The following is a 22,298-nucleotide window of genomic DNA, read 5'->3' as shown; positions in this document are numbered from 1 at the left end:
TGATTGTGTAAAATACATTTTTGTTTTATTGTTTTGTATGTGGTTAAGTGCCTCTGCATAGATACTAAACCTAATATCTAACGAGTCTCATCACATAGTGTCCCACCTAACAGAATCCACTCATGAACACTACACTGCGAATACTGAAAGGTGACAAGAGTGAGCGTCTCGGCCCACCTAGGATCCCACCCAGCTGTTTCTAAAAGACGACAGGGCAGCAGCTTTCACAACATGCTGGGTAGCCTGTTCCACGCACCTACAACCCTTCGTGCAAAGAAGACATATCTCCCGTTTTCAGATTTGCATACGTTTCCACTTGAGTCCCCTGGTTTGTGTTTCTCTGTTCACTCGCTGGAGGGACTGACTTATAATTATTAATAATAATAATAATGATTACAGAAAGGTTAAAGTCCAACAGAAGCAGAAAAGGCCTTTCTGTGCTGCGTGCTAATTGTAACTGGTGTTTTGGCGCCCCCTGGTGGACACGTGTACGTCGTTCAGAGACTATGGCCTGAGGACCTGTGCTGGACTGACTTCTGGAGTTACTCTCTCCCACGTTATTTCCATTATTATTACCATTTTTTTTTTACCCTAAATATTATTTACCCTGAACAGTACATTTACCTCCCTCCACGCCCGGGTACCCACATTGAGAGTGGGGTTTCCGCTGGAGCTGGGCACTAGCTCGTCCGGTTCTTGGGGAGCGCTGAGGCTGCAAACCTGAAATCTGTCCTCAGTGTTGTCCCTACGTCTGCAATTGTGTTTACTGGCTAAACGTGATGGCGGAGGGGGGGTGCCTGTCCTGAGCCAATTCGTTTCCTTCCAGAGAGTCTACGCCCTGTCTCCATTTCATAAAGCACAGGGGGCGAGAGAACCAGTAGACAAAGGCTCACTCGGCGGCGTGTTTGCAATTTTTTTTTTAAGAGAAGTGGGTGTGGTTTAATGACCCTGATTATAGCGGTCTAAGCAATCATGGAGGACAGAGGAGTCACGGTAACTCTTCATTTTCAGTGCGTAAAGACCAGGAACAAGGGTGATAACCAACTCGGATCAGGTCACTTCGAGTCCGCGGCGGGGAGAGTGAAAAACCAGAACCGGGACCAGCAGGGGGCGTTATTAGCACACAGGTCGCTGATGTCACTGATGAAAGCGGCTGCGATCACTTGCTGTTAAAGGCCATTTCGTCAGGTGGGCGGCAGGGCTCCCTCTGGTGGTGGACCTCCAGTACTACAGCGCTGCTGCCTTTTTCTTGCCGGCAGTTTTGAGGGCAGCTGCCGAGGGTCCTTGGGACGGCTTTGGCGCCCTGGCGGGTTGGGGCTTGGGCTTGGGGCCCTTGGTTGATTTGGCGACCAGCGGTTTGGGCCCCTGCGCGTTCCTGGGGCTCTGGGGGGGGGGCGCCTCCCCGGGGCAGCTCTTGAAGACGTGGACGTCCTTCACCAGCTGGCCCCGGATTTCGGGGGGGTTCCCACAGCTGGCCCGCACCTTCAGGTTCACCTTCTCGATCCACCTGCGGGGGGAGACAGGGAGCAGGGTGAGCTCTCGGGGGGTCTGTGGGGTGTGGAGCGCAGCTGTGGGGTGGGGTGTGCAGCTGTGGGGTGTGCAGCGGTGCGCAGCTGTGGGGTGTGGTGTGCAGCTGTGTGGTGTGCAGCGGTGCGCAGCTGTGGGGTGTGGGGTGCAGCTGTGGGGCGCAGCTGTGGGGCGCAGCTGTGGGGTGTGCAGCTGTGGGGTGTGGTGCACAGCTGTGGGGTGTGCAGCTGTGGGCAGCTGTGGGGTGTGGTGTGCAGCGGTGCGCAGCCGTGGGTCTGGCGCCTCCCTCACTTGCGCAGGGGCAGCAGTGGGCAGTCGCACATCAGCGGGTTGCCGGCCAGGTTGATGACCTCCAGGCCCGTCAGGTTGTCCAGGCTGGGCAGCCCCTCCAGCTGGTTCCCCTCCAGCCACAGACTGCGCAGCCCCGAGCCCAGGCCCCGCAGGGCGTCCCGGGACAGCTGGGGGAGAGAGGGAGAGTGAGGAGGAGGAGACAGCTGGGGGAGAGAGGGAGAGTGAGGAGGAGGAGGAGCAAAGACCAGGAGAGAAGTGTGGACTGGAGCAGAGGAAGAGGGAATCGGGAGCAGATAGGGAAGAGTCTCAGCGCAGGAAAGGCACTGTGAGTCACAGATGGGCTTCAGGCTGAAAAGCGACTAAAAAGCTCAAGAACAAAAGCCCCCTTAACACACTCCAAACCCTCCCCTCTCTTTACACCCCAAAACTCCCCCTCACACACTCCAACCCCCCTACACACCCCTAAACCCCCACACACACACTCCAACCCCCCCTACACACCCCTAAACCCCCACACACACACTCCAACCCCCCCCTACACTCCCCCTCTCTACCTTCTCCAGCCCCATGTTGGCCAGGTGCAGGTGCCTCAGGCTGCCGGCCAATGGCAGGAAGGCGCCCGGCCCCACCCAGCGAATGGGGTTTCCGGAGAGGCGGAGCTCGGCCAGGCTGGGGGCGTGGCGGAGGGCGGCGGTCGGCACCTCCGCCAGCTGGTTGGCTCCCAGGTGGAGGATCTCCAGGCCGGGGGCGGGCCTCAGCGCGCCGGGGTGCAGGCCCTCCAGGGCGTTGCCCTCGAGGTACAGCGCCCGCAGGCCCCCGGCGCCCGCCAGCGCCCCCTCGCCCAGCCGGGCGATGGCGTTGCGCTGCAGGTGCAGCGAGAGCAGGCGGGGCAGCGGGCCGAGGGCGGCGGCGGGCAGGGCGGCGAAGCGGTTGCGCTCCAGGTGCAGGTAGGCGAGCTGGGGCAGCCCCCGGAGCGCGGCGGGGTCCAGCTCGGACAGCTCGTTCTCCGACAGGTAGAGGTACACCAGGCTCCGCAGGCCCGCCAGGGCGCCGGCGCCCAGCTCGCGGATCCCGCAGCGCTGCAGGTGCAGGGACACCGCCGCGCCCAGGCCCGGGAAGCTGCCCCTGGGGACGTGGTGGAAACGGTTGCCGCGGAGGTCCAGCAGCCGCGTGTCGGCGGGGAAGCCCTTCGGGATCTTGGTGTGACCCCGGCCCTCGCAGCTGGAGTGCTGGGTGTCGGCCTGCGGGGGACAGGGAACATGAGGGCCGGAGAGCAGAGGACACCGGGACCGCGAGGGGCGGCGAGCCGGCGCTGTTCACCCTTTACGCGAAGGGTGGTAGGAGAGGGGAGCAGGGGACGCCCAGGCTTGTTGCTGGAGCGAGGACCCTCACACCTGTCCAAGACACGGCTGCCCCCGCCAAACTCACCAGCCCAGAGGCCCTTGCGAACCGGCGAATCATTTCTCCTCTGAGCAGCAGAACAAGGCCACATGCGTCCTTCAGGAGGAGAGCGGGGGGGGAGGGGCTGTTCTTTACACCGTCTTTACACAGAAGGTGGCGGGGGTCAGGAACAAGCCGCCCAGCTGTTTTCTTTGGGGGTGGGGGCGGCAAGTTCCAGACCCCCGCCACTCTTTGTGCAAAGAACAGCCTCCCGCTCTGCTCCGTCAGAGAGCCCCGGAAGCTTCAGGAAGCGGCTGACCTGGCACTCGCAGCCGGCGGGGCAGCGGGCCGGCGCCGTGTCCGGCACGGGGCGGGGCGTGGCCCCCAGCAGCCTCTCCTCCCTCTCGGCCCGCTCCAGGGCCTCGCGGGAGGCGCAGTGCAGCTGGCCCGGCTCCACGGCGTCCAGGCCCTCCCCGGCGAGGTGGGGCGGCCCCGCGCAGGCCCCCGCCAGCCGCGCGCGCCCGCGGTCCGCCCACTCGCGCAGCGGCCGCAGGAAGCAGCTGCACAGCACGGGGTTGCCGGTCAGGTTGAGGCGCCCCAGTCTCTCGGGGCCCCCCAGGGGCTGCAGCGCGCGCAGCTGGTTGTGGCTGAGGTCCAGCAGGGCCAGCGCGGGGGCCCGCTGCAGCGCCGCGGGGGACACGTCCTGCAGGGACATGTGGTCCAGGAACAGCTGGCGCAGCCTGGGCATCGCCACCGCCTCCTCGCCCAGGTAGGTCATGGGGTTCCAGCCCAGGTCCAGGCGGGTCAGCTCCGGGAGTCTGGGGGCGGCAGGAGGAGGACAGGGACAGGCTGTGGGGGTGCAGGCGAGCACTGCAGGGGCGCCCCACCCCCAGTCCAGCCTGGCCGCCGTAAAGACGCGCTCGCTGAAGTACGAGCTCCAAATCTACACCTGGAGTGTCACACCCCACACTTGGGGGGCAGTCGGTGATCCAGACTCATGCACTCATGCCTTTCAGGCAACGGAATGAGAGAATTCCAAAAGCCCCCCACACCCCAGCTCTCAGGGGGGAGGAGAGCAGAGTGATGGAGCCAGTTCAGAGAGGGGGGTTATTAGGAGGCCATGAGGGGTAAAGGCCAGGAGGACAGAGACGGGGGGACGGCAGGCGGAGGACAGAGACGGGGGGACGGGAGGCGGAGGACAGAGAAGGGGGGACAGCAGGCGGAGGACAGAGACGGGGGGACAGCAGGCGGTGGACGGGGACGGCAGGCGGAGGACAGAGACAGGGGGACGGGAGGTCCAGGAGGGCGGGAGAGCGACGGGGCGCCTGGCCCGCAGCACCTGGTGAGCGGCTCGGTGGGGAAGAACTGCAGCTCGTTGTGGTCCAGGCTGAGCCGCTGCAGCGCCAGCAGCCCGGCGAAGGCCTCCTGCGCCAGCGTGTTGAGCGCGTTGTGGGACAGGCGCAGCCAGCGCAGGCTCCGCAGGCCCTGGAACACCATGTCCGGCAGGTAGACCAGGAAGTTCTCCGCCAGGCTGAGCAGGTTGAGGAAGCCCAGCTGGGCGAAGGCGCCGGGCTGCAGCTCCTCCACCCGGTTCCTGTCCACCAGCAGCTGCTTCAGGGAGCTCAGCCCGTCGAACGACTCCTGCGAGAGAGGGGGGGACCACCGGACAGGCTTACAATCAACAGGGGAGCCCAGGACCTCCTCCAGCCACGCGGCCGGGCGGGCTGTTCCAGCCACCCCCCACTCTTTGTGCAAAGGGCTCTTGGCTCCTGTCTGCTCCCTGGTGCCGGGCCGGAACGCGCAGGGCTGGCCAGGAGAACTCTGGGAGTCTCGCAGGGAGGGAGAGGAGGAGTGGGAGAGGGCTGGGGAGGAAGGTCAAGCTCGGGGGGGGCGAGCCCCTGGTCCGAGGCTCCTCCAGCCCGCCCTCACCTGGTACAGGATGGAGATGCGGTTGTCGGCCAGGTTGAGGAAGAGCAGGCGCCCCAGGCCCCGGAACGCCCCCTCCTGGACGGTCTGGATGTTGCAGCGCTGCAGGGTGAGGTGGGTGAGGTAGGGCGTGTGCAGGAAGCCGCCCGTCCGCAGCTCCCTGATGTCATTTCCTCTCAGGTCCAGCTTCTTCGTGACCTGCGGGGCCGAGAGGGAGCGAGGAGGTGAGGACCCAGAACCTCACAGCGTGGGCCTCGGGCCCGTCTGCGCTGTGGAGCGGGTCGGCTCGGCCCCGGGCCCGTCTGGGCTGTGGAGCGGGTCAGCTGGGTCTCGGGCCCGTCTGCGCTGTGAGTGGGTCAGCTGGGCCTCGGGCCCGTCTGCGCTGTGAGTGGGTCAGCTGGGCCTCGGGCCCGTCTGTGCTGTGAGTGGGTCAGCTCGGCCCCGGGCCCGTCTGGGCTGTGAGTGGGTCAGCTCGGCCCCGGGCCCGTCTGGGCTGTGGAGCGGGTCGGCTCGGCCCCGGGCCCGTCTGGGCTGTGAGTGGGTCGGCTCGGCCCCGGGCCCGTCTGGGCTGTGGAGCGGGTCGGCTCGGCCTCGGGCCCGTCTGGGCTGTACTCTCTTACCTCAGGGAGGGTGGGGGGCACCTCGGTGAGGTTCCTCTTCAGGCAGCTGACGGTCAGCTGGATGTGGTCGCAGATGCAGGGGCGGGGACAGCGGCGGCTCTCCGCCCCGGCGGCGCCGAGCAGCAGTACCGCGGTCAGCCACACGGGGGAGACAAGCGCCCTCCGCGCAGGGGCCCGCATCTGAATCTGGAACGGGGGGCAGAGCGAGTGTCTGGTGAAGAGGACACGGTACTTCTCCTGCCCACTCGGCTCGTTCATATTTTACTCTTTCATCGCACGTATATGGATCGGCGTCCCGTCCTGCGTGTACCCTGCCGTGTGCCAGCTGTTTGCGGTGATAGGGGATGTACAAGGACCGGATGAATGTGTTTGGCCTGCCCGTGATTTTGTCTTTTCTTTTTAATGAAGCCGTATCTGTAACTCTGTAGAGATCAGCTCCGACGCCCTGTGCTGAAGTTCCCTCCGAGCCCACAGCCCTGCGAGAGACTGGGGGGGTGAGGTCAGGCGGGACTGTCCATCGGGCTCCGGCCAGGGGAACCGCGCAACAACACAACAGAGCAACAACATACAATGTGTTGTTGCTCTGTCCTTGTGTGTTGCTACTCTGTTGATGTGTGTTCTTCTGTCGGTGTGTGTTGCCACTCTGTTAATGTGTTGTTGCTCTGTCCTTAACAGAGTGGCAACACACACCGACAGAACAACACACATCAACAGAGTAGCAACACACACAAAGAGCAACACACAACAACAGAGTGGTCTCAAAAGTCGTCATAAAGTCAGGCAGGTGTTTTTTTATTTTTGAAAGTCTTTACCTCTATTTTGTCGTTTTCTGTCGACTGGTGCGCCTTCCTCATCCTTCTCCTCGGCTCGGTTCGGCGGCTCCTCTGACCCACGGGGAATTGTAAGCTAGAGGATAAGCCGTCAATGTCTCAATACCTGAGGTCAAAAAGTATATACAATGATATCAAAACCTATTAAAAAAACAATTTGTGGGGAGATTTTAAAAAAAAATGATTCCTTTCGGAGGCGCCGGCTCTTCTCGCCTCGCAGCCCCGTGTCTTTCCGCGTGTCCGAGCCGCCGGTGGGCTCGCAGTGTGTGAAATAGCTGCGTGACGGGACCTCCCCTCCGCACAGCTCCGGGAAATTCTTCAGCCGTGACCCCGCGGCCCCGCGTCAGCCCGGATCCAATTAGCAGGCAGGAGAGAAAGCGGGCAGCTGGGCGGCAGAGCTCATTACGGCAGAGAGGTACCGGGGCGTCTTCACAGACAGGCCCAGTCGGTACCGGGGCTTCTTAACAGAGAGGTCCAGGCGGAACCGTGTCTCCTGACGGAGAGGCCCAGTCGGTACCAGGGCTCCTGACAGAGCGGACCAGGCGGAACCGTGTCTCCTGACGGAGAGGCCCAGTCGGTACCAGGGCTCCTGACAGAGCGGTCCAGTCGGTACCAGGGCTCCTGACAGAGAGGACCAGGCGGAACCGTGTCTCCTGACGGAGAGGCCCAGTCGGTACCAGGGCTCCTGACAGAGCGGTCCAGGCGGAACCGTGTCTCCTGACGGAGAGGCCCAGTCGGTACCAGGGCTCCTGACAGAGAGGTCCAGGCGGTACCGGGGCTTCTTACCAGAGAGGTCCAGGCGGAACCGTGTCTCCTGACGGAGAGGCCCAGTCAGTACCGGGGGTCCTGACAGTGCGGTCCAGTCGGTACCGGGGCTTCTTACCAGAGAGGTCCAGGCGGAACCGTGTCTCCTGACGGAGAGGCCCAGTCAGTACCGGGGCTCCTGACAGAGAGGTCCAGTCGGTTACTGGGGCTCCTGACAGACAATCACTGTCGCCACCGTGGCTCCTGACGGAGAGGCCCATACGGTACCGGGGATCCAGAAAGAGAATCTCTGTCGGTACCGGGGGCTCTTGACCGAGAGATCCAGGCGGTACCGGGGCTCCTGACTGAAGGCGTCGCTGCGGAGAGGCAGGTTTCTCGGGTTTCAACTCAGCTGCCGACTTCACCTCGAAGACCTCGGAGAGACAAAGCACGACTCCCGCCCAACCCGGGCGGGTTAGCGCTGGGGTAGTTAATACTGGGGTAGCTAGTACTGGGGTAGCTAGTGCAGGGGTAGCTAGTGCAGGGGTAGATGGTACTGGGGTAGTTAGTACTGGGGCTGTTCCGTCCCAGTTTCGTCTCTCACGAGTTTCAGTATGTCCTCGTGGCAACACGAGCGTTTTAAAAATAAATGTCCTTGTGTTCAGAATCGCGCCCGTCCTGTTTCCGTGATTCTCGACCGCAGGTGAAGGTCGGATGTTTCCATCGCGCCCACGGCGGCGACAGGTACAAACGCTGTTCTGTTTCAGAGAGGCGGCAGCGCAAGGCCACCGTCACTAACAGCAGCGTATCGCGAAACCAGGCCTGGCGGCCCGGGACGTTAAAGACCTGTACGACACGCATACAAAAATGATCAACTTCGTAAAACATCAAATACACGTAAACACATCAACCGGTTCACTTCAGCTGAAATGAAAGCAGTGGTTGTATCTGAAGAATTGCCTGTATTAAGTCAATACCCGGGGCTGGTACGATATCGACGACCGCTGTCGTAATCGATAACGACCTCGATCGACGTGATTAATCCGCTGGATGAGCTAGCCACGTGTACCCGAGCTCACGCAGACGCTCAAAAACCCACCGAGACAGAAACGGCAGACTCTCACGCACAGCTCAGACTTGGAAAATACCTGGAGGTCGCGGCAGCCCAGAGCTCGTGGATAATCCACGCGTTATCCGCGGAGAGAGTGGACCGGAGCTCGCTGGCGAGCTGCAGTCCTCCAGGGGGGGTATCCGGGCGGCTGGCCGTCCGCACGGCAGCCCACAGCCACACAAAGGCGGCCTGTGTTCGGACCGGTGAAAAAATCACTGCTCAGGTCTGCCCTCTCCTCCCAATCTCTCTCTCTCCTTTCCTCCAGTCTCTCTCCTCTCCTTCTGCCCCTGATCTCTCTCTCTCCAGTCTCTCTCCTCCTGTCACCAGACACCCCCTCTCTCTCCAGCCTCTCCCCCCCATATCAAGACCCCTCTCTCCTCTCCTTGTCCTCCAAATGTCTCTCCCCCTCGCCCCTGTCCTCCTGTCTCCAGATCCCTCCTCCCCCCCTGACCCCTCTCCTCCAGTCTCTCCCCCCAACACCATCCTCCTCAATCTTCCCCACTCTCTCTGCACACCTTTGGAATCAACCGAAGGGAGACTCTCAAGTCACCCCAAGCTCTCCGACTGGCACAGGCAGGGATCCCCTCGCAGTCGTGCCACCCCTGCACCCCTGCACCCCTGCTGGACCAGGGACCCCCGGCCACACACACACACACAGACAGACAACGCACCGAGAGGCCACTGATCTCTGATAAATAGTTTATTGAGCCGTTAAGTGCAGACTAACAAAGTTCCACTCCCACAAACACGTCTGGTTCTGCATCAGCAGTGCCCCGGCCCAGCAGACCGGGCGAGAAATCTATCGGCCAGAGCCAGCAGGGCGGCGCACAAGCCCTGGAGCGCCTCTCCCTGTGAAAGAGAGGAGCCCTTGCCCCCAGCAGCAGCCCCTGCTCCAGACTCGACGCTGCCCCACAGGAAAAACACAAGCAGCGGCGCCGGAGTCCCTGATCTGTCATTCCTCCCCATCACCCACCATCCCGGACCGCCCAGGGGCCATGGGACCCCTGAACCACCAAACCCCCCCCTCCCGATCAGGGTCCTGAATTTCGGCCACCAGCTCAGTAGCTGGAGCGAGCGAGAGGCCTCCGGTTCTGGGGAGACGCAGAAGGGTCAGAGGGTCTTGGGCAAGAGGCGCAGAGGACTCCGGTCGCAGACGCCAAACACGGGGGTGGGAGGGGTCAGAACCAGAACGCGTGTTGGTACCCCAGTTGTAATACGACTCGTCAGAAATGGTTTAGGACTGGGGTTCCCCTTAGGGGCAATGGAGGTTAATTCAGTTCAGTGCCCCCCTCCCGCTGCCTTGTAAACCCAGTGTGGCCCTTCACCTCACCGGGTCCCTAATTGAGCTAACGAGCTGCCTGACTAGAGCTCCTGCTTGGCCTTTCTTCCTGCTGGAGCAGGCTGCGGAGCTCCATTCAGGAAACGTTGAGGTTATCCCACAAACCCCCAGCCCCTCGGGGAACCGGGGACAAAAAGGTTGGAGCACCCTGGAACTGGGCTGATTACGTACCCCAGCTCTCCCCTGCAGGGGTGAGAGGTCACCGCTACCCCCGACGAACTCCCTCGCCCCAGAGCAGCGTCACCGTGATCAACGAGGTCACCCGGCAACGCCTCCTCTCTGAAGAGCCACAGCTCCCTCAGCGCAACACATCACTTCATCAGTAACCTCCACTGAGGGTGACCTACAGCCTAACAGGACTGGGGCTCCCCAGGACCCCTGGTAAGGAGGGTGTCGGGTGGTGGGGGGGGAGGAGAGGGGCGAGAGTTGTATCTTTTTCATCCTTTTTTAAAATTTTTGGAAAGACCTTTATATATACACATACTTCTGTAAAAAAATAAAAGCTCAGAAAGGAATCCCGTCTGCCACATGTGGCGTGCTACTGTCCAGTCCTACTGCCTCTGCCCCCCCACCACTGGGGGGGCAGGTCTGAAGGCAGGCAGGCCCCCCTGCTCAGGCGTGGGAGTGGGGCTCCTCAGCAGGCGGGCTCTCCGGCTCCTTCAGGTCGAGGAGCTTGAGCAGGGTCTTCTCGAGGGCGCTGCGGGCGCTGGGGTAGCTGTCAGCGGCTTCCGAGCGGCTGTGGGTCGGACAAACAGGATGGTAAGCGAGGAGATCAGCGAGCCATGAACAGGCCGAGGGAAGACAAAATCAAGGGGGAAGTGTGTGCGTGTGCATGTGTACAGCTCTGCAGACGGGGCTGCTCAGTCAGCAAGTGTCCTGTGTGTGCGTGTGTGTGTGTGTGTGTACAGCTCTGCAGACGGGGGTGCTCGGTAGCTAGGCGGTCAGTACTGGGGTCCCCAGGTCTTACCGGATCAAGAAGGCCTCCAGCACGTCTATGTGTTTGCCGGGGAAGTAGTCCTGCTTGACGGCGTGCTCCAGAGCCAGCAGGTGCCCGGGGACGAGGCGCATCGGCTTCACCTTGTCTTCGCTCTGACACACACAGGCAGGGAGACTCTTACCCTGGGATCAGCACAAGGGCTGGAGACGCAGTGCGCAGGGATTTCATACTTCAGGATCTCTCTCCTGTTCAGTGCCCAGGGTTTAGGTAAAGACTGACAACTGCATCGGGCTATAGATGAATTTTTATAAATTAATGTTTCAACAGCATGATATCCATCTCTCCCTCTTTTGGGCTCTGACCCCTGACCTATCTCTCCCTCTTTTGGGCTCTGACCCCTGACCTATCTCCCCCCTTGGGCTCTGACCTCTGGTCCCCACTGGGCTCTGACCCCTGTCCTCTCTCCTCTCTCTCCCCCCCGGGCTCTGACCCCTGACCCCTGACCTCTCCCCCCCCAGGCTCTGACCTACCTTGATCAGCCCCAGCAGCACCAGGATGGTGGAGATGAAGGTGCCGCTCTGGAAGGATGAGCAGGAAAAGGCTTCTCTCAGCAGCGCATCTGAAACAGGGAAACCGCGCCGGGTCACGGCTGCTGCCCGGACAGGCCGACCCACGACACGCTGCCCCTGCCCCCGCTGCGGCCTGCATCAGCACATGAGTCCCCCCCCTGCCCCCAGGCCGACCCCGCGGGTGACCCTTACCGATGCTGTCCAGCAAGGTTCTCTTGATCGGGGTCTCGTCCTTGAGCAACGAGGCGATCTTGAGGAAGGCCTCGGCGGTTCTGCCGGCGTCCGCCGTGTTCACCTGCGCCGGGAGAGGAAAGGCAGCGGTGAGTGAGTTACACCCCGACCCTCCTGTTTCTTGATGAGCTGGGGCGCCCCCTCTCCCAGCTCCAGGCAGCAGTGTGGTACACAGTGACCCACCTGTTTCTTGATGAGCTGGGGCGCCCCCTCTTCCAGCTCCAGGCAGCGGTGTGTTACACCCCGACCCGCCTGTTTCTTGATGAGCTGGGGCGCCCCCTCTCCCAGCTCCAGGCAGCGGTGTGTTACACCCCGACCCTCCTGTTTCTTGATGAGCTGGGGCGCCCCTCTCCCAGCTCCAGGCAGCAGTGAGTGTGTAACACCCCGACCCTCCTGTTTCTTGATGAGCTGGGGCGCCCCCTCTCCCAGCTCCAGGCAGCAGTGTGGTACACAGTGACCCTCCTGTTTCTTGATGAGCTGGGGCGCCCCCTCCCCCAGCTCCAGGCAGCAGTGTGTTACACCCCGACCCGCCTGTTTCTTGATGAGCTGGGGCGCCCCCTCCCCCAGCTCCAGGCAGCAGTGTGTTACACCCCGACCCTCCTGTTTCTTGATGAGCTGGGGCGCCCCCTCTTCCAGCTCCAGGCAGCAGTGTGTTACACCCCGACCCGCCTGTTTCTTGATGAGCTGGGGCGCCCCCTCCCCCAGCTCCAGGCAGCAGTGTGTTACACCCCGACCCTCCTGTTTCTTGATGAGCTGGGGCGCCCCTCTCCCAGCTCCAGGCAGCAGTGAGTGTGTAACACCCCGACCCTCCTGTTTCTTGATGAGCTGGGGCGCCCCCTCTCCCAGCTCCAGGCAGCGGTGTGTTATACCCCGACCCTCCTGTTTCTTGATGAGCTGGGGCGCCCCTCTCCCAGCTCCAGGCAGCAGTGAGTGTGTAACACCCCGACCCTCCTGTTTCTTGATGAGCTGGGGCGCCCCCTCTCCCAGCTCCAGGCAGCAGTGTGTTACACCCCGACCCTCCTGTTTCTTGATGAGCTGGGGCGCCCCCTCTCCCAGCTCCAGGCAGCAGTGTGTTACACCCCAACCCGCCTGTTTCTTGATGAGCTGGGGCGCCCCCTCTCCCAGCTCCAGGCAGCAGTGAGTTACACCCCGACCCTCCTGTTTCTTGATGAGCTGGGGCGCCCCCTCCCCCAGCTCCAGGCAGCAGTGTGTTACACCCCGACCCTCCTGTTTCTTGATGAGCTGGGGCGCCCCCTCTCCCAGCTCCAGGCAGCAGTGTGTTACACCCCGACCCGCCTGTTTCTTGATTAGCTGGGGCACCCCTCTCCCAGCTCCAGGCAGCAGTGTGTTACACCCCGACCCGCCTGTTTCTTGATTAGCTGGGGCGCCCCTCTCCCAGCTCCAGGCAGCAGTGTGTTACACCCCGACCCTCCTGTTTCTTGATGAGCTGGGGCGCCCCTCTCCCAGCTCCAGGCAGCAGTGTGGTACACCCCGACCCTCCTGTTTCTTGATGAGCTGGGGCGCCCCTCTCCCAGCTCCAGGCAGCAGTGAGTGTGGTACACAGTGACCCACCTGTTTCTTGATGAGCTGGGGCGCCCCCTCTCCCAGCTCCAGGCAGCAGTGTGTTACACCCCGACCCACCTGTTTCTTGATGAGCTGGGGCGCCCCCTCTCCCAGCTCCAGGCAGCAGTGAGTTACACCCCGACCCGCCTGTTTCTTGATGAGCTGGGGCGCCCCCTCTCCCAGCTCCAGGCAGCAGTGAGTGTGGTACACAGTGACCCACCTGTTTCTTGATGAGCTGGGGCGCCCCCTCTCCCAGCTCCAGGCAGCAGTGAGTTACACCCCGACCCGCCTGTTTCTTGATGAGCTGGGGCGCCCCCTCTCCCAGCTCCAGGCAGCAGTGAGTGTGGTACACAGTGACCCACCTGTTTCTTGATGAGCTGGGGCGCCTCCTCTCCCAGCTGCCGCAGCTTGTCGGCAGAGGGCGAGTCCAGGAAGCTGCAGACCTCGGCAGAGAAGGGAGAAGGGACGATCGTGGAGACCTGCAAGTACACACACACACGCACACACACACACGGTGTGGTGAATACACACGCGGTCTGGTCAAGTTCACACAAGCCAGACCGGGCGCCGCTCCAGACGCAGGCAGGCGAGTCCAGAGTAAGAGCAGGGACACCCAGAGAGCGATCTTTATAAACCACGACTTGCCTGTATCTCGTTTACCACGCTGACGGGAGTTTCCTGCTCTTCTATCTGCGGCGGTGTCTCGGTCTCTCCATCGTCATCCTCCTCCTCTTCCTCTTCATTCTCTTCCTCCTCCTCCTCCTCGTCCACGTCTTCCTCGTCCTCCTCTTCCTCGGGCTCCCCCTCGTCGTCACTGCGGGGAGAGGCAGCTCTCTGCGTCAGTCGGAGAGGGCGGGGCAGGGGGGGTAACGGGGGAAGTGGGGGTGAAGGCGACACGAGAGAACACACAGAGAACTGGGGGGGGGGGGGCTGTGAACAGGCTCTACCTGAGGGATGCCAGCCGGTCGCCCATGTTCATGGAGTTCATCACTTCCCTCAGCGCCTCACAGCCCTCTTCTCCGAGATAGTTACCTGCAGGGAGAGGGAGGGAGGGGGGAGAGCTTCAGCAACTGGGGGAGAAAAACTCTGCAGCCGAGAGACGGACGCTGTGAAAGCCGGGGGACCAGCGGGCGGGCTGACGTACCGTTGAGGTCCAGCTTCTCCAGCTGGTCCTTATGCTGCACGGCCTGGGCCACCTGCAGCGCGGCCTCCTCCGCAATCTCCCCGAACGACAGGTTCAGCTCCTGGGCCGACAGAGGGGAGAGAAACGCACCCCGATGCGTCAGAAACACCGGCCCAAGAGCGAGAGGACGGCAGCTAGCAATCCTGGAGATCAGGTCACAGGCTCCAGACTCTGGAAACAGGGAGGTTGTCTGCAGGTTCAAATTAATGTTTCTGACGCATCGCGGGGGCACAGCTGTCAAACCCTGTAGCGGGTTTGCAGGTTCAAACCCCAGGCGGGGGCACAGTTGTCAAACCCTGTTGCAGGTCTGCAGGTTCAAACCCCTGGCGGGGGCACAGTTGTCAAACCCTGTTGCAGGTCTGCAGGTTCAAACCCAAGGCGGGGGCACAGTTGTCAAACCCTGTAGCAGGTCTGCAGGTTCAAACCCCAGGCGGGGGAACAGCTGTTGAATCCTGGAATCCTGGAACCCAGCTGGACAAACTACGGGCCACTTTGGATGAAAGCATCAGCTACAGCAAGCTAATAAAATAACTAGAGCACACAGACAGGGTGCTGCTGAAGTAGGAGAGGATTTCTAGATCAACGGAAATGCCAGTAGAGCCCCTGGCCAGAGGGACACACCCCGACAGACAGCGGCGTTACCTTGAGAATAGGCAGCCCCGATCTCAACGTCTCGGCGATGGCGATGGCCCCCTCGGAACGCACCAGACAGTCCCCGAAATTGATCACCTGGACGCAGCGCAGGTGCTTCAGGGCCTGAGACGGAGACAGGGGTTAGGGTGCGGAGACCGCGGAGACCGGAAGCTCACGAGCTCACAACCAAGCCGCTCGCTGGCTTCACTCGAGCTGTCCGACTGCTTTCATATCCTAAACACAGCGGACTCTGCCTAGTAATCATCACATTAACGCCAGTATCGTAGAAACCCCAATTTCCCCTTACTGGAACAGAGAGACACGTTAATATTCCAGTCGCTCGACTCATCAGAAAATTAAAGCTGCAATTAAGTAATTGGGCACAGCTGGAACGAACTCTGGCAGCAGCTGGCAGCACTGCAGCCTCACAGAGCTGGGGCCCTGGGCTCAGTTCCTGGGGTGCTGTCTGCGTGGAGTTTGCATGTTCTCCCCACATTCGGTGGCAGAGGGGCGCCGTACCTCCGCCATGGCCATGGCGCCCTTCTTGGTGAAGGTGTTGTCGTTGAGGTTGAGCACCCGGAGCTGCGGGTTGTCCTTCAGGGCGGTGGCCAGCGCCGTCACCCCGCTGTGGTTGATGCCATTCTGGGGCATGTGGATCTCCTCCAGGCTGCCCATCAGCTGAGAGAGGAGAGAGGAGAGAAAGGAAAAACAGGGGGTGGAAAGGGGAGAGAGGTGGAGGGAAAGGAGAGACAAGGATGGAGAGGGGAGAGAGGAGAGAGGAGAAAAAGGAAAAACAGGTGGAAAGGAGAGACAGGGTGGAAGAGGAGAGCGAGGTGGAGGAAAAGGAGAGACAAGGATGGAGAGGGGAGAGAGGAGAGACAGAGGAGGAGGAGAAGGAAGAGAGAGAGGGGAGGAGAGACAGGGGTGGAGAGAGGAGAGAGGAGTGGAGAGGGGAGACAGAGGAGGAGAAGGAAGGGAGAGAGAGGGGTGGAGAGGAGTGGAGAGGGGAGACACAGGAGGAAAAGGAAGGGAGAGAGGGGAGGAGAGAAGAGTAAGGATCAGTTAAACTCCTCGCTCCCCGGCCAGGGTGTTGAGCGGTCCAGCGCGCACCGCGGTACCTTGAAGGCCTGCGCCAGGGCCGTTGCGCCGTCGTTCTCCAGCCGGTTCCTGCCCGCCACGAACACCCTCAGCCTGAGGGGGGCGCCCTGCGCGCCGGACCGCCGGTGGCACTCCGTGAGGGCTGCAGCCAGGATCTGCGGGGACACAGAGTCACTTGGGGGGCCGGACACCAGAAAGGGGGGGGTGTCCCCAAGAGCACACCCCCATATAGATGACTGCCAGGTCTTCTGGGGGGGGCAAGGCCCCCAGCAATAAACATGGGGGGGGGCAACAGCACACAGCCCTCGCCGACAGACTGCTCCCCCCAGGAGAATCCCCAAATTCCCACTCATCCAGGGAGCTTTCACCACTCAGGAGGAAATGGGGTTCTGAAAACAGCCAGGGATTACAGCAAGAGGCTGCGCCCCGACGCACTCCGATACCCCTGAACTCTACCCCTGTGAAGTCTTTCTTTTACCTTGTTTTACTACTCCTGCCCTCCCCCGTCAGAGCAGGGAAAGGCCGGTCTTTTCCCACGTGACAGACGAACCCCCCTTCACAGCCGACCTTCTCTGTTAAACCCAGGGGTTACTGTACAAGCTGTTCTTCGTGGCCCCCTCCTCCTCCTCCTCACCTTGCCCCCTCCGATGCCCATGCCGCAGTTGTTGAGGCGCAGTTCCCGCAGCGTGTAGCAGGAGGCGCTCTTGAGCAGCTCCTCGATGCCCCTCACCCCGTCCGGCCCGAAGGCGTTGTCGCTCAGGTCCAGCTCGGTCAGGCGGGCCCCGGCGGTCATCAGCGCCGCCCCCAGGGACGTCTGGGGGGGGGGGGGGGGGGGGGGGGGGACAGCGCACGCACAGCACGTCAGTGCACAGGTCATGCCCCAAAAAGGCGCTTTATAAAGAGTCAAACTGATCGATCAATTGATAGACACACCGTCATCCCCCGTGCTCCAGACCAGGTGACCACACACCTGCTGGTTTTCATCCCCTCCCACCTGAATTAGATCATTGATTGAATTGATTAATTGATTCGAGAAGTTGCTTCGCTGGAATCTTCCCATCATTCCTCCCCCCGCCACTCACAACCACACTATATAACGCGTCTCAGAGCTGGGAACACACAGCTCAAATGAATCTTACTATTGTTAAGTCGTCATTAAAGGGTTTTACTGTGTAACTAACTGAATTGCCCAGCTGGACCAAAACCCAGCAGGCGTGTGGGTCACCAGGACCGGGACTGGGACTGGGAACCACTGCTTTCCAGTTTGTCACCATTACAGCTCAGGCTCAGCAGGAACTACGAGCCGAACAAAAACACAACCGGCAGTCGGCACGCAGTCAGGAACCTTGGGAGCTGTGCACCCTCTGACCAGACATCAGCCTGCCACGCCTGCAGTTAGCTACCTGCCCAGCAGGGGGCAGCACAGACTCACCAGAGCAGGGGGGATCTCCGCACGCAGGCGACCGGTGAACATGTCACTCCAGTAACATCTCTGCCGGAGAGGAGAGGAGAGGAGAGGAGAGGAGAAGGAGAGATTAATACAGAATGAGCTAGTTTTCCTTCCAGCTGAGACCTACACCTCTGGTGCTAATTGATGACTTAATTGACCTACTTAAAGCCTGAGCACGCTCAGACTTTTATTAAACTTGTTTTTTTCTCCCCTCAGAGAAAAAGTCAAAAACACCTTTTAGTAGAATAATACAGTCTACTACAACTACAACACTTGTTGGCCATTGTTTCTGACAAAACAGCTCGTACTACTTGATCAATCAGTGATGATATAAGTGGGAGTGGCACTGCTAGACACGCCCATAGTGGGCGGAGCACTGTATCCAACACACCCATAGTGGCAGGCACGACCATGTTTGGAATGATACTCGGACACACCCACAAGTGGGGGTGACACTATAACCAGGTGAGAGACGCGACGCCTCTCGGACGCGCCCTCGGGTGGGAGCGACGCGACGCCTCTCGGACGCGCCCATGATGAGGGTTTCTCCTCCTGCAGGTGCAGGGGGTCACATTTCTGGCAGCACACCCTGCACGAGGGCAGTACTTCTCAGAACCTGGCACAGGCTTGACCCCCCATCACACATCCCCCTCCACCCTGTAGGAGCTGAGGGCACGTCCACAGGGAAGGCTGAAACGGATCGAGCTGCGGTTACGAGCCCGGGCCGGCCGAGGGACTGACCTGAAGCTGGCCCTTGCTCTCCAGGGCCTTGGCGATGGCCTGGGCTGCCTCCACCCCCACGGTGTTGCCCTCTAGGCGCAGGGCCTGCAGGCCTGGGAACTGCTCGATCTCCCTCACCAGCTCTTCCGCTACAGAGAGAGGAGACACAGGGTGTGAGTGACCTGCTCAGTCTCCCGCTACAGAGAGAGGAGACACAGGGTGTGAGTGACCTGCTCAGTCTCCCGCTACAGAGAGAGGAGACACAGGGTGTGAGTGACCTGCTCAGTCTCCCGCTACAGAGAGAGGAGACACAGGGTGTGAGTGACCTGCTCAGTCTCCCGCTACAGAGAGAGGAGACACAGGGTGTGAGTGACCTGCTCAGTCTCCCGCTACAGAGAGAGGAGACACAGGGTGTGAGTGACCTGCTCAGTCTCCCGCTACAGAGAGAGGAGACACAGGGTGTGAGTGACCTGCTCAGTCTCCCGCTACAGAGAGAGGAGACACAGGGTGTGAGTGACCTGCTCAGTCTCCCGCTACAGAGAGGGGAGACACAGGGTGTGAGTGACCTGCTCAGTCTCCCGCTACAGAGAGAGGAGACACAGGGTGTGAGTGCGAGTGACCTGCTCAGTCTCCCGCTACAGAGAGAGGAGACACAGGGTGTGAGTGCGAGTGACCTGCTCAGTCTCCCGCTACAGAGAGAGGAGACACAGGGTGTGAGTGACCTGCTCAGTCTCCCGCTACAGAGAGAGGAGACACAGGGTGTGAGTGACCTGCTCAGTCTCCCGCTACAGAGAGAGGAGACACAGGGTGTGAGTGACCTGCTCAGTCTCCCGCTACAGAGAGGGGAGACACAGGGTGTGAGTGACCTGCTCAGTCTCCCGCTACAGAGAGGGGAGACACAGGGTGTGAGTGACCTGCTCAGTCTCCCGCTACAGAGAGGGGAGACACAGGGTGTGAGTGACCTGCTCAGTCTCCCGCTACAGAGAGGGGAGACACAGGGTGTGAGTGCGAGTGACCTGCTCAGTCTCCCGCTACAGAGAGAGGAGACACAGGGTGTGAGTGACCTGCTCAGTCTCCCGCTACAGAGAGAGGAGACACAGGGTGTGAGTGACCTGCTCAGTCTCCCGCTACAGAGAGAGGAGACACAGGGTGTGAGTGACCTGCTCAGTCTCCCGCTACAGAGAGAGGAGACACAGGGTGTGAGTGACCTGCTCAGTCTCCCGCTACAGAGAGAGGAGACACAGGGTGTGAGTGACCTGCTCAGTCTCCCGCTACAGAGAGGGGAGACACAGGGTGTGAGTGACCTGCTCAGTCTCCCGCTACAGAGAGGGGAGACACAGGGTGTGAGTGACCTGCTCAGTCTCCCGCTACAGAGAGGGGAGACACAGGGTGTGAGTGACCTGCTCAGTCTCCCGCTACAGAGAGGGGAGACACAGGGTGTGAGTGACCTGCTCAGTCTCCCGCTACAGAGAGGGGAGACACAGGGTGTGAGTGACCTGCTCAGTCTCCCGCTACAGAGAGGGGAGACACAGGGTGTGAGTGACCTGCTCAGTCTCCCGCTACAGAGAGGGGAGACACAGGGTGTGAGTGACCTGCTCAGTCTCCCGCTACAGAGAGGGGAGACACAGGGTGTGAGTGACCTGCTCAGTCTCCCGCTACAGAGAGGGGAGACACAGGGTGTGAGTGACCTGCTCAGTCTCCCGCTACAGAGAGGGGAGACACAGGGTGTGAGTGACCTGCTCAGTCTCCCGCTACAGAGAGGGGAGACACAGGGTGTGAGTGACCTGCTCAGTCTCCCGCTACAAAGAGAGGAGACACAGGGTGTGAGTGACCTGCTCAGTCTCCCGCTACAGAGAGAGGAGACACAGGGTGTGAGTGACCTGCTCAGTCTCCCGCTACAGAGAGAGGAGACACAGGGTGTGAGTGACCTGCTCAGTCTCCCGCTACAGAGAGGGGAGACACAGGGTGTGAGTGACCTGCTCAGTCTCCCGCTACAGAGAGAGGAGACACAGGGTGTGAGTGACCTGCTCAGTCTCCCGCTACAGAGAGAGGAGACACAGGGTGTGAGTGACCTGCTCAGTCTCCCGCTACAGAGAGAGGAGACACAGGGTGTGAGTGACCTGCTCAGTCTCCCGCTACAGAGAGGGGAGACACAGGGTGTGAGTGACCTGCTCAGTCTCCCGCTACAGAGAGAGGAGACACAGGGTGTGAGTGACCTGCTCAGTCTCCCGCTACAGAGAGAGGAGACACAGGGTGTGAGTGACCTGCTCAGTCTCCCGCTACAGAGAGGGGAGACATAGGGTGTGAGTGACCTGCTCAGTCTCCCGCTACAGAGAGAGGAGACACAGGGTGTGAGTGACCTGCTCAGTCTCCCGCTACAGAGAGAGGAGAGAGGAGAAAAGAGTGGGAGAGGGAGGAGAGGGAGAGAGGGGGTGTCCTTACCAGCCTGGGCGCTGTCCAGTTTCAGTCCTTTGCCCTTGTAGCTCAGCTCCCCCTCCACCACCTGGGTCTTGGCCAGAGAGTCGGCCAGCTGGGCAATGTCCTCCGAAGCCATCGGGGTACCTGCAGCAGCACAGCCTTTAACACTGCGCCCCAACAACCAGCACAGCCTTCCACACTGTACCCCAACAACAACCACAGCCTTCCACACTGCGCCCCCAACAACCAGCACAGCCTTTAACACTGACCCCCACTTCCACACTGTACCCCAACAACCAGCACAGCCTTCAACACTGACCCCCACTTCCACACTGTACCCCAACAGCAGCACAGCCTTTAACACTGACGCCCTCTTTTACACTGTACCCCAAGACACAGCGGCGCATACACCCTGAAACTACCCCGCCAAGAGCGAGCGAGCGAGCGAGCGAGCGAGCGAGCCTGCCCCTCAGGCCTCACCCCCCAGTACCCCCCAGTACCCCCCAGCTGCGATGGAGGGCTCCAGAGCGAACAGGTGGCCTCCTCCTCCTCCGATACCCCAGCCTCTCCGCCTCTCTCCCGGGGCCCCGCACTGCGCCGAGCCCGCTCCCACAGCACCTCGCACGCTAAAGCGTGGGGGGACCCCCCCCCCCCGTACCCCGATAGATGCGTGTAGTTTCAATACTCGGCTCACGACCAGCACAGGAAACCATCACGATGACGACCCGGCCGCCGGTGTTTAAATGTCCCTCAGCCGGTGACAGCGCTTCCCGCCCCCCGGCCTCATTTAGATCCTAATTAGTTTAATACAAATAAATAAATAAAAACAAAATCGACGCCGGCGAAAACGTCGGCAGAAGAAGTTCTGACGTTCTCGAGCCTCGGACAATGCACGCGCGCCGGTTCGCCTCCCGCCCGCCTGCACGAGCCGCGGCTCGATCCCGGCTCCAAACGGACCCGTCCGCGACAAGAGCCCCGGGGATCCGGGTCCGGCGATTACCGAGAGAGAGAGAGAGAGTCGAGATCGCAGACGTCCCTCGTCGTCGGGGTTTAATTTCGAGGGAAATTAAGCGAAAAAGAATCGCTTCCTCTTGCGGCCCGGTCACGCCGCGTCCCGCTCGCTCAGGGAAGCTGAAATGGCGTAGCGCTATTTTGAAACCGGCCTGCCGCTGGGCCCGACGGGAGGTGTAGTTCTAGTCCCCTCCGCCTTCACCGCCACAGCGGCCGGGCACAGAGGAAGACCCCAACTCCCAGGGATCTGTGCGGCAGAGTCATTACCGGGGTGTCGGGGGAGCTCACAGGACAGATGCGCGTTAAAAGTGAACATACCATCAAGTGTAGTTGTTTTTTTCCCCTCAGAAATGTTTTTTTTTAATTTGCAGTCCCAGTGAGTCAGTTTTAAGAAGCACATCCTTCAGTTAGCACTCTGATTATGAGTAAAGCCCTTAATGCATTAAAGGGACATTAACACATGTGACAGAATGAAGTATACCATACTATCCACAATTTAAAAAAAAATGACTATCCACAATTTTTAACAAAAAAAAAAGAACATCAGTTATATTATTTCCCCTTCCCTGGACGTTTTCAGGCGAGGAATGCAGTATTTAAACGGGATCATATGGGTCAGAAACCCGGAGGCAGACTTTCCTCTCCCCAGGAAACCCGTCTCTCTTTAGGACCCGCGGGCTGAAGCAGCGGGGCCAAACTTGCTGGGAACTGGAAAGA

General features: G+C 60.7%; 2 protein-coding genes across 2 annotated transcripts; both read right to left on the bottom strand.

The window, feature by feature from the left end:
- Positions 1–1,115: 1,115 nt before the first annotated feature.
- chadlb (chondroadherin like b) lies at positions 1,116–6,662 on the bottom strand. The gene is made up of 8 exons (XM_088929933.1): positions 6,557–6,662; positions 5,745–5,930; positions 5,128–5,322; positions 4,538–4,839; positions 3,518–4,016; positions 2,373–3,059; positions 1,819–1,985; positions 1,116–1,507 (listed from the first exon to the last, which is right to left on the bottom strand). The coding sequence occupies exons 1-8, from the start codon at positions 6,596–6,598 to the stop codon at positions 1,228–1,230; spliced, it is 2,358 nt and encodes a 785-aa protein (XP_088786059.1). The 5' UTR covers positions 6,599–6,662; the 3' UTR covers positions 1,116–1,227.
- A 2,456-nt stretch (positions 6,663–9,118) lies between these two features.
- rangap1b (Ran GTPase activating protein 1b) lies at positions 9,119–21,736 on the bottom strand. Its single transcript, XM_088930286.1, has 16 exons — positions 21,571–21,736; positions 20,595–20,714; positions 18,174–18,301; positions 17,415–17,474; positions 16,617–16,796; positions 16,003–16,137; positions 15,404–15,562; positions 14,894–15,007; positions 14,213–14,312; positions 14,016–14,100; positions 13,714–13,882; positions 13,431–13,547; positions 11,467–11,569; positions 11,236–11,324; positions 10,736–10,857; positions 9,119–10,504 (listed from the first exon to the last, which is right to left on the bottom strand). The coding sequence occupies exons 2-16, from the start codon at positions 20,704–20,706 to the stop codon at positions 10,381–10,383; spliced, it is 1,797 nt and encodes a 598-aa protein (XP_088786412.1). The 5' UTR covers positions 20,707–20,714; positions 21,571–21,736; the 3' UTR covers positions 9,119–10,380.
- Between the last annotated feature and the right edge of the window lie 562 nt (positions 21,737–22,298).

This window comes from Atractosteus spatula, chromosome 13 (genome assembly GCF_055471065.1).
Source record: "Atractosteus spatula isolate fAtrSpa1 chromosome 13, fAtrSpa1.hap1, whole genome shotgun sequence".
Classification (NCBI taxonomy): Eukaryota; Metazoa; Chordata; class Actinopteri; order Semionotiformes; family Lepisosteidae; genus Atractosteus; species Atractosteus spatula.
The sequence above is the reverse complement of the archived record's forward strand: the minus strand, read 5'-3'. Positions and strand labels throughout refer to the sequence as shown.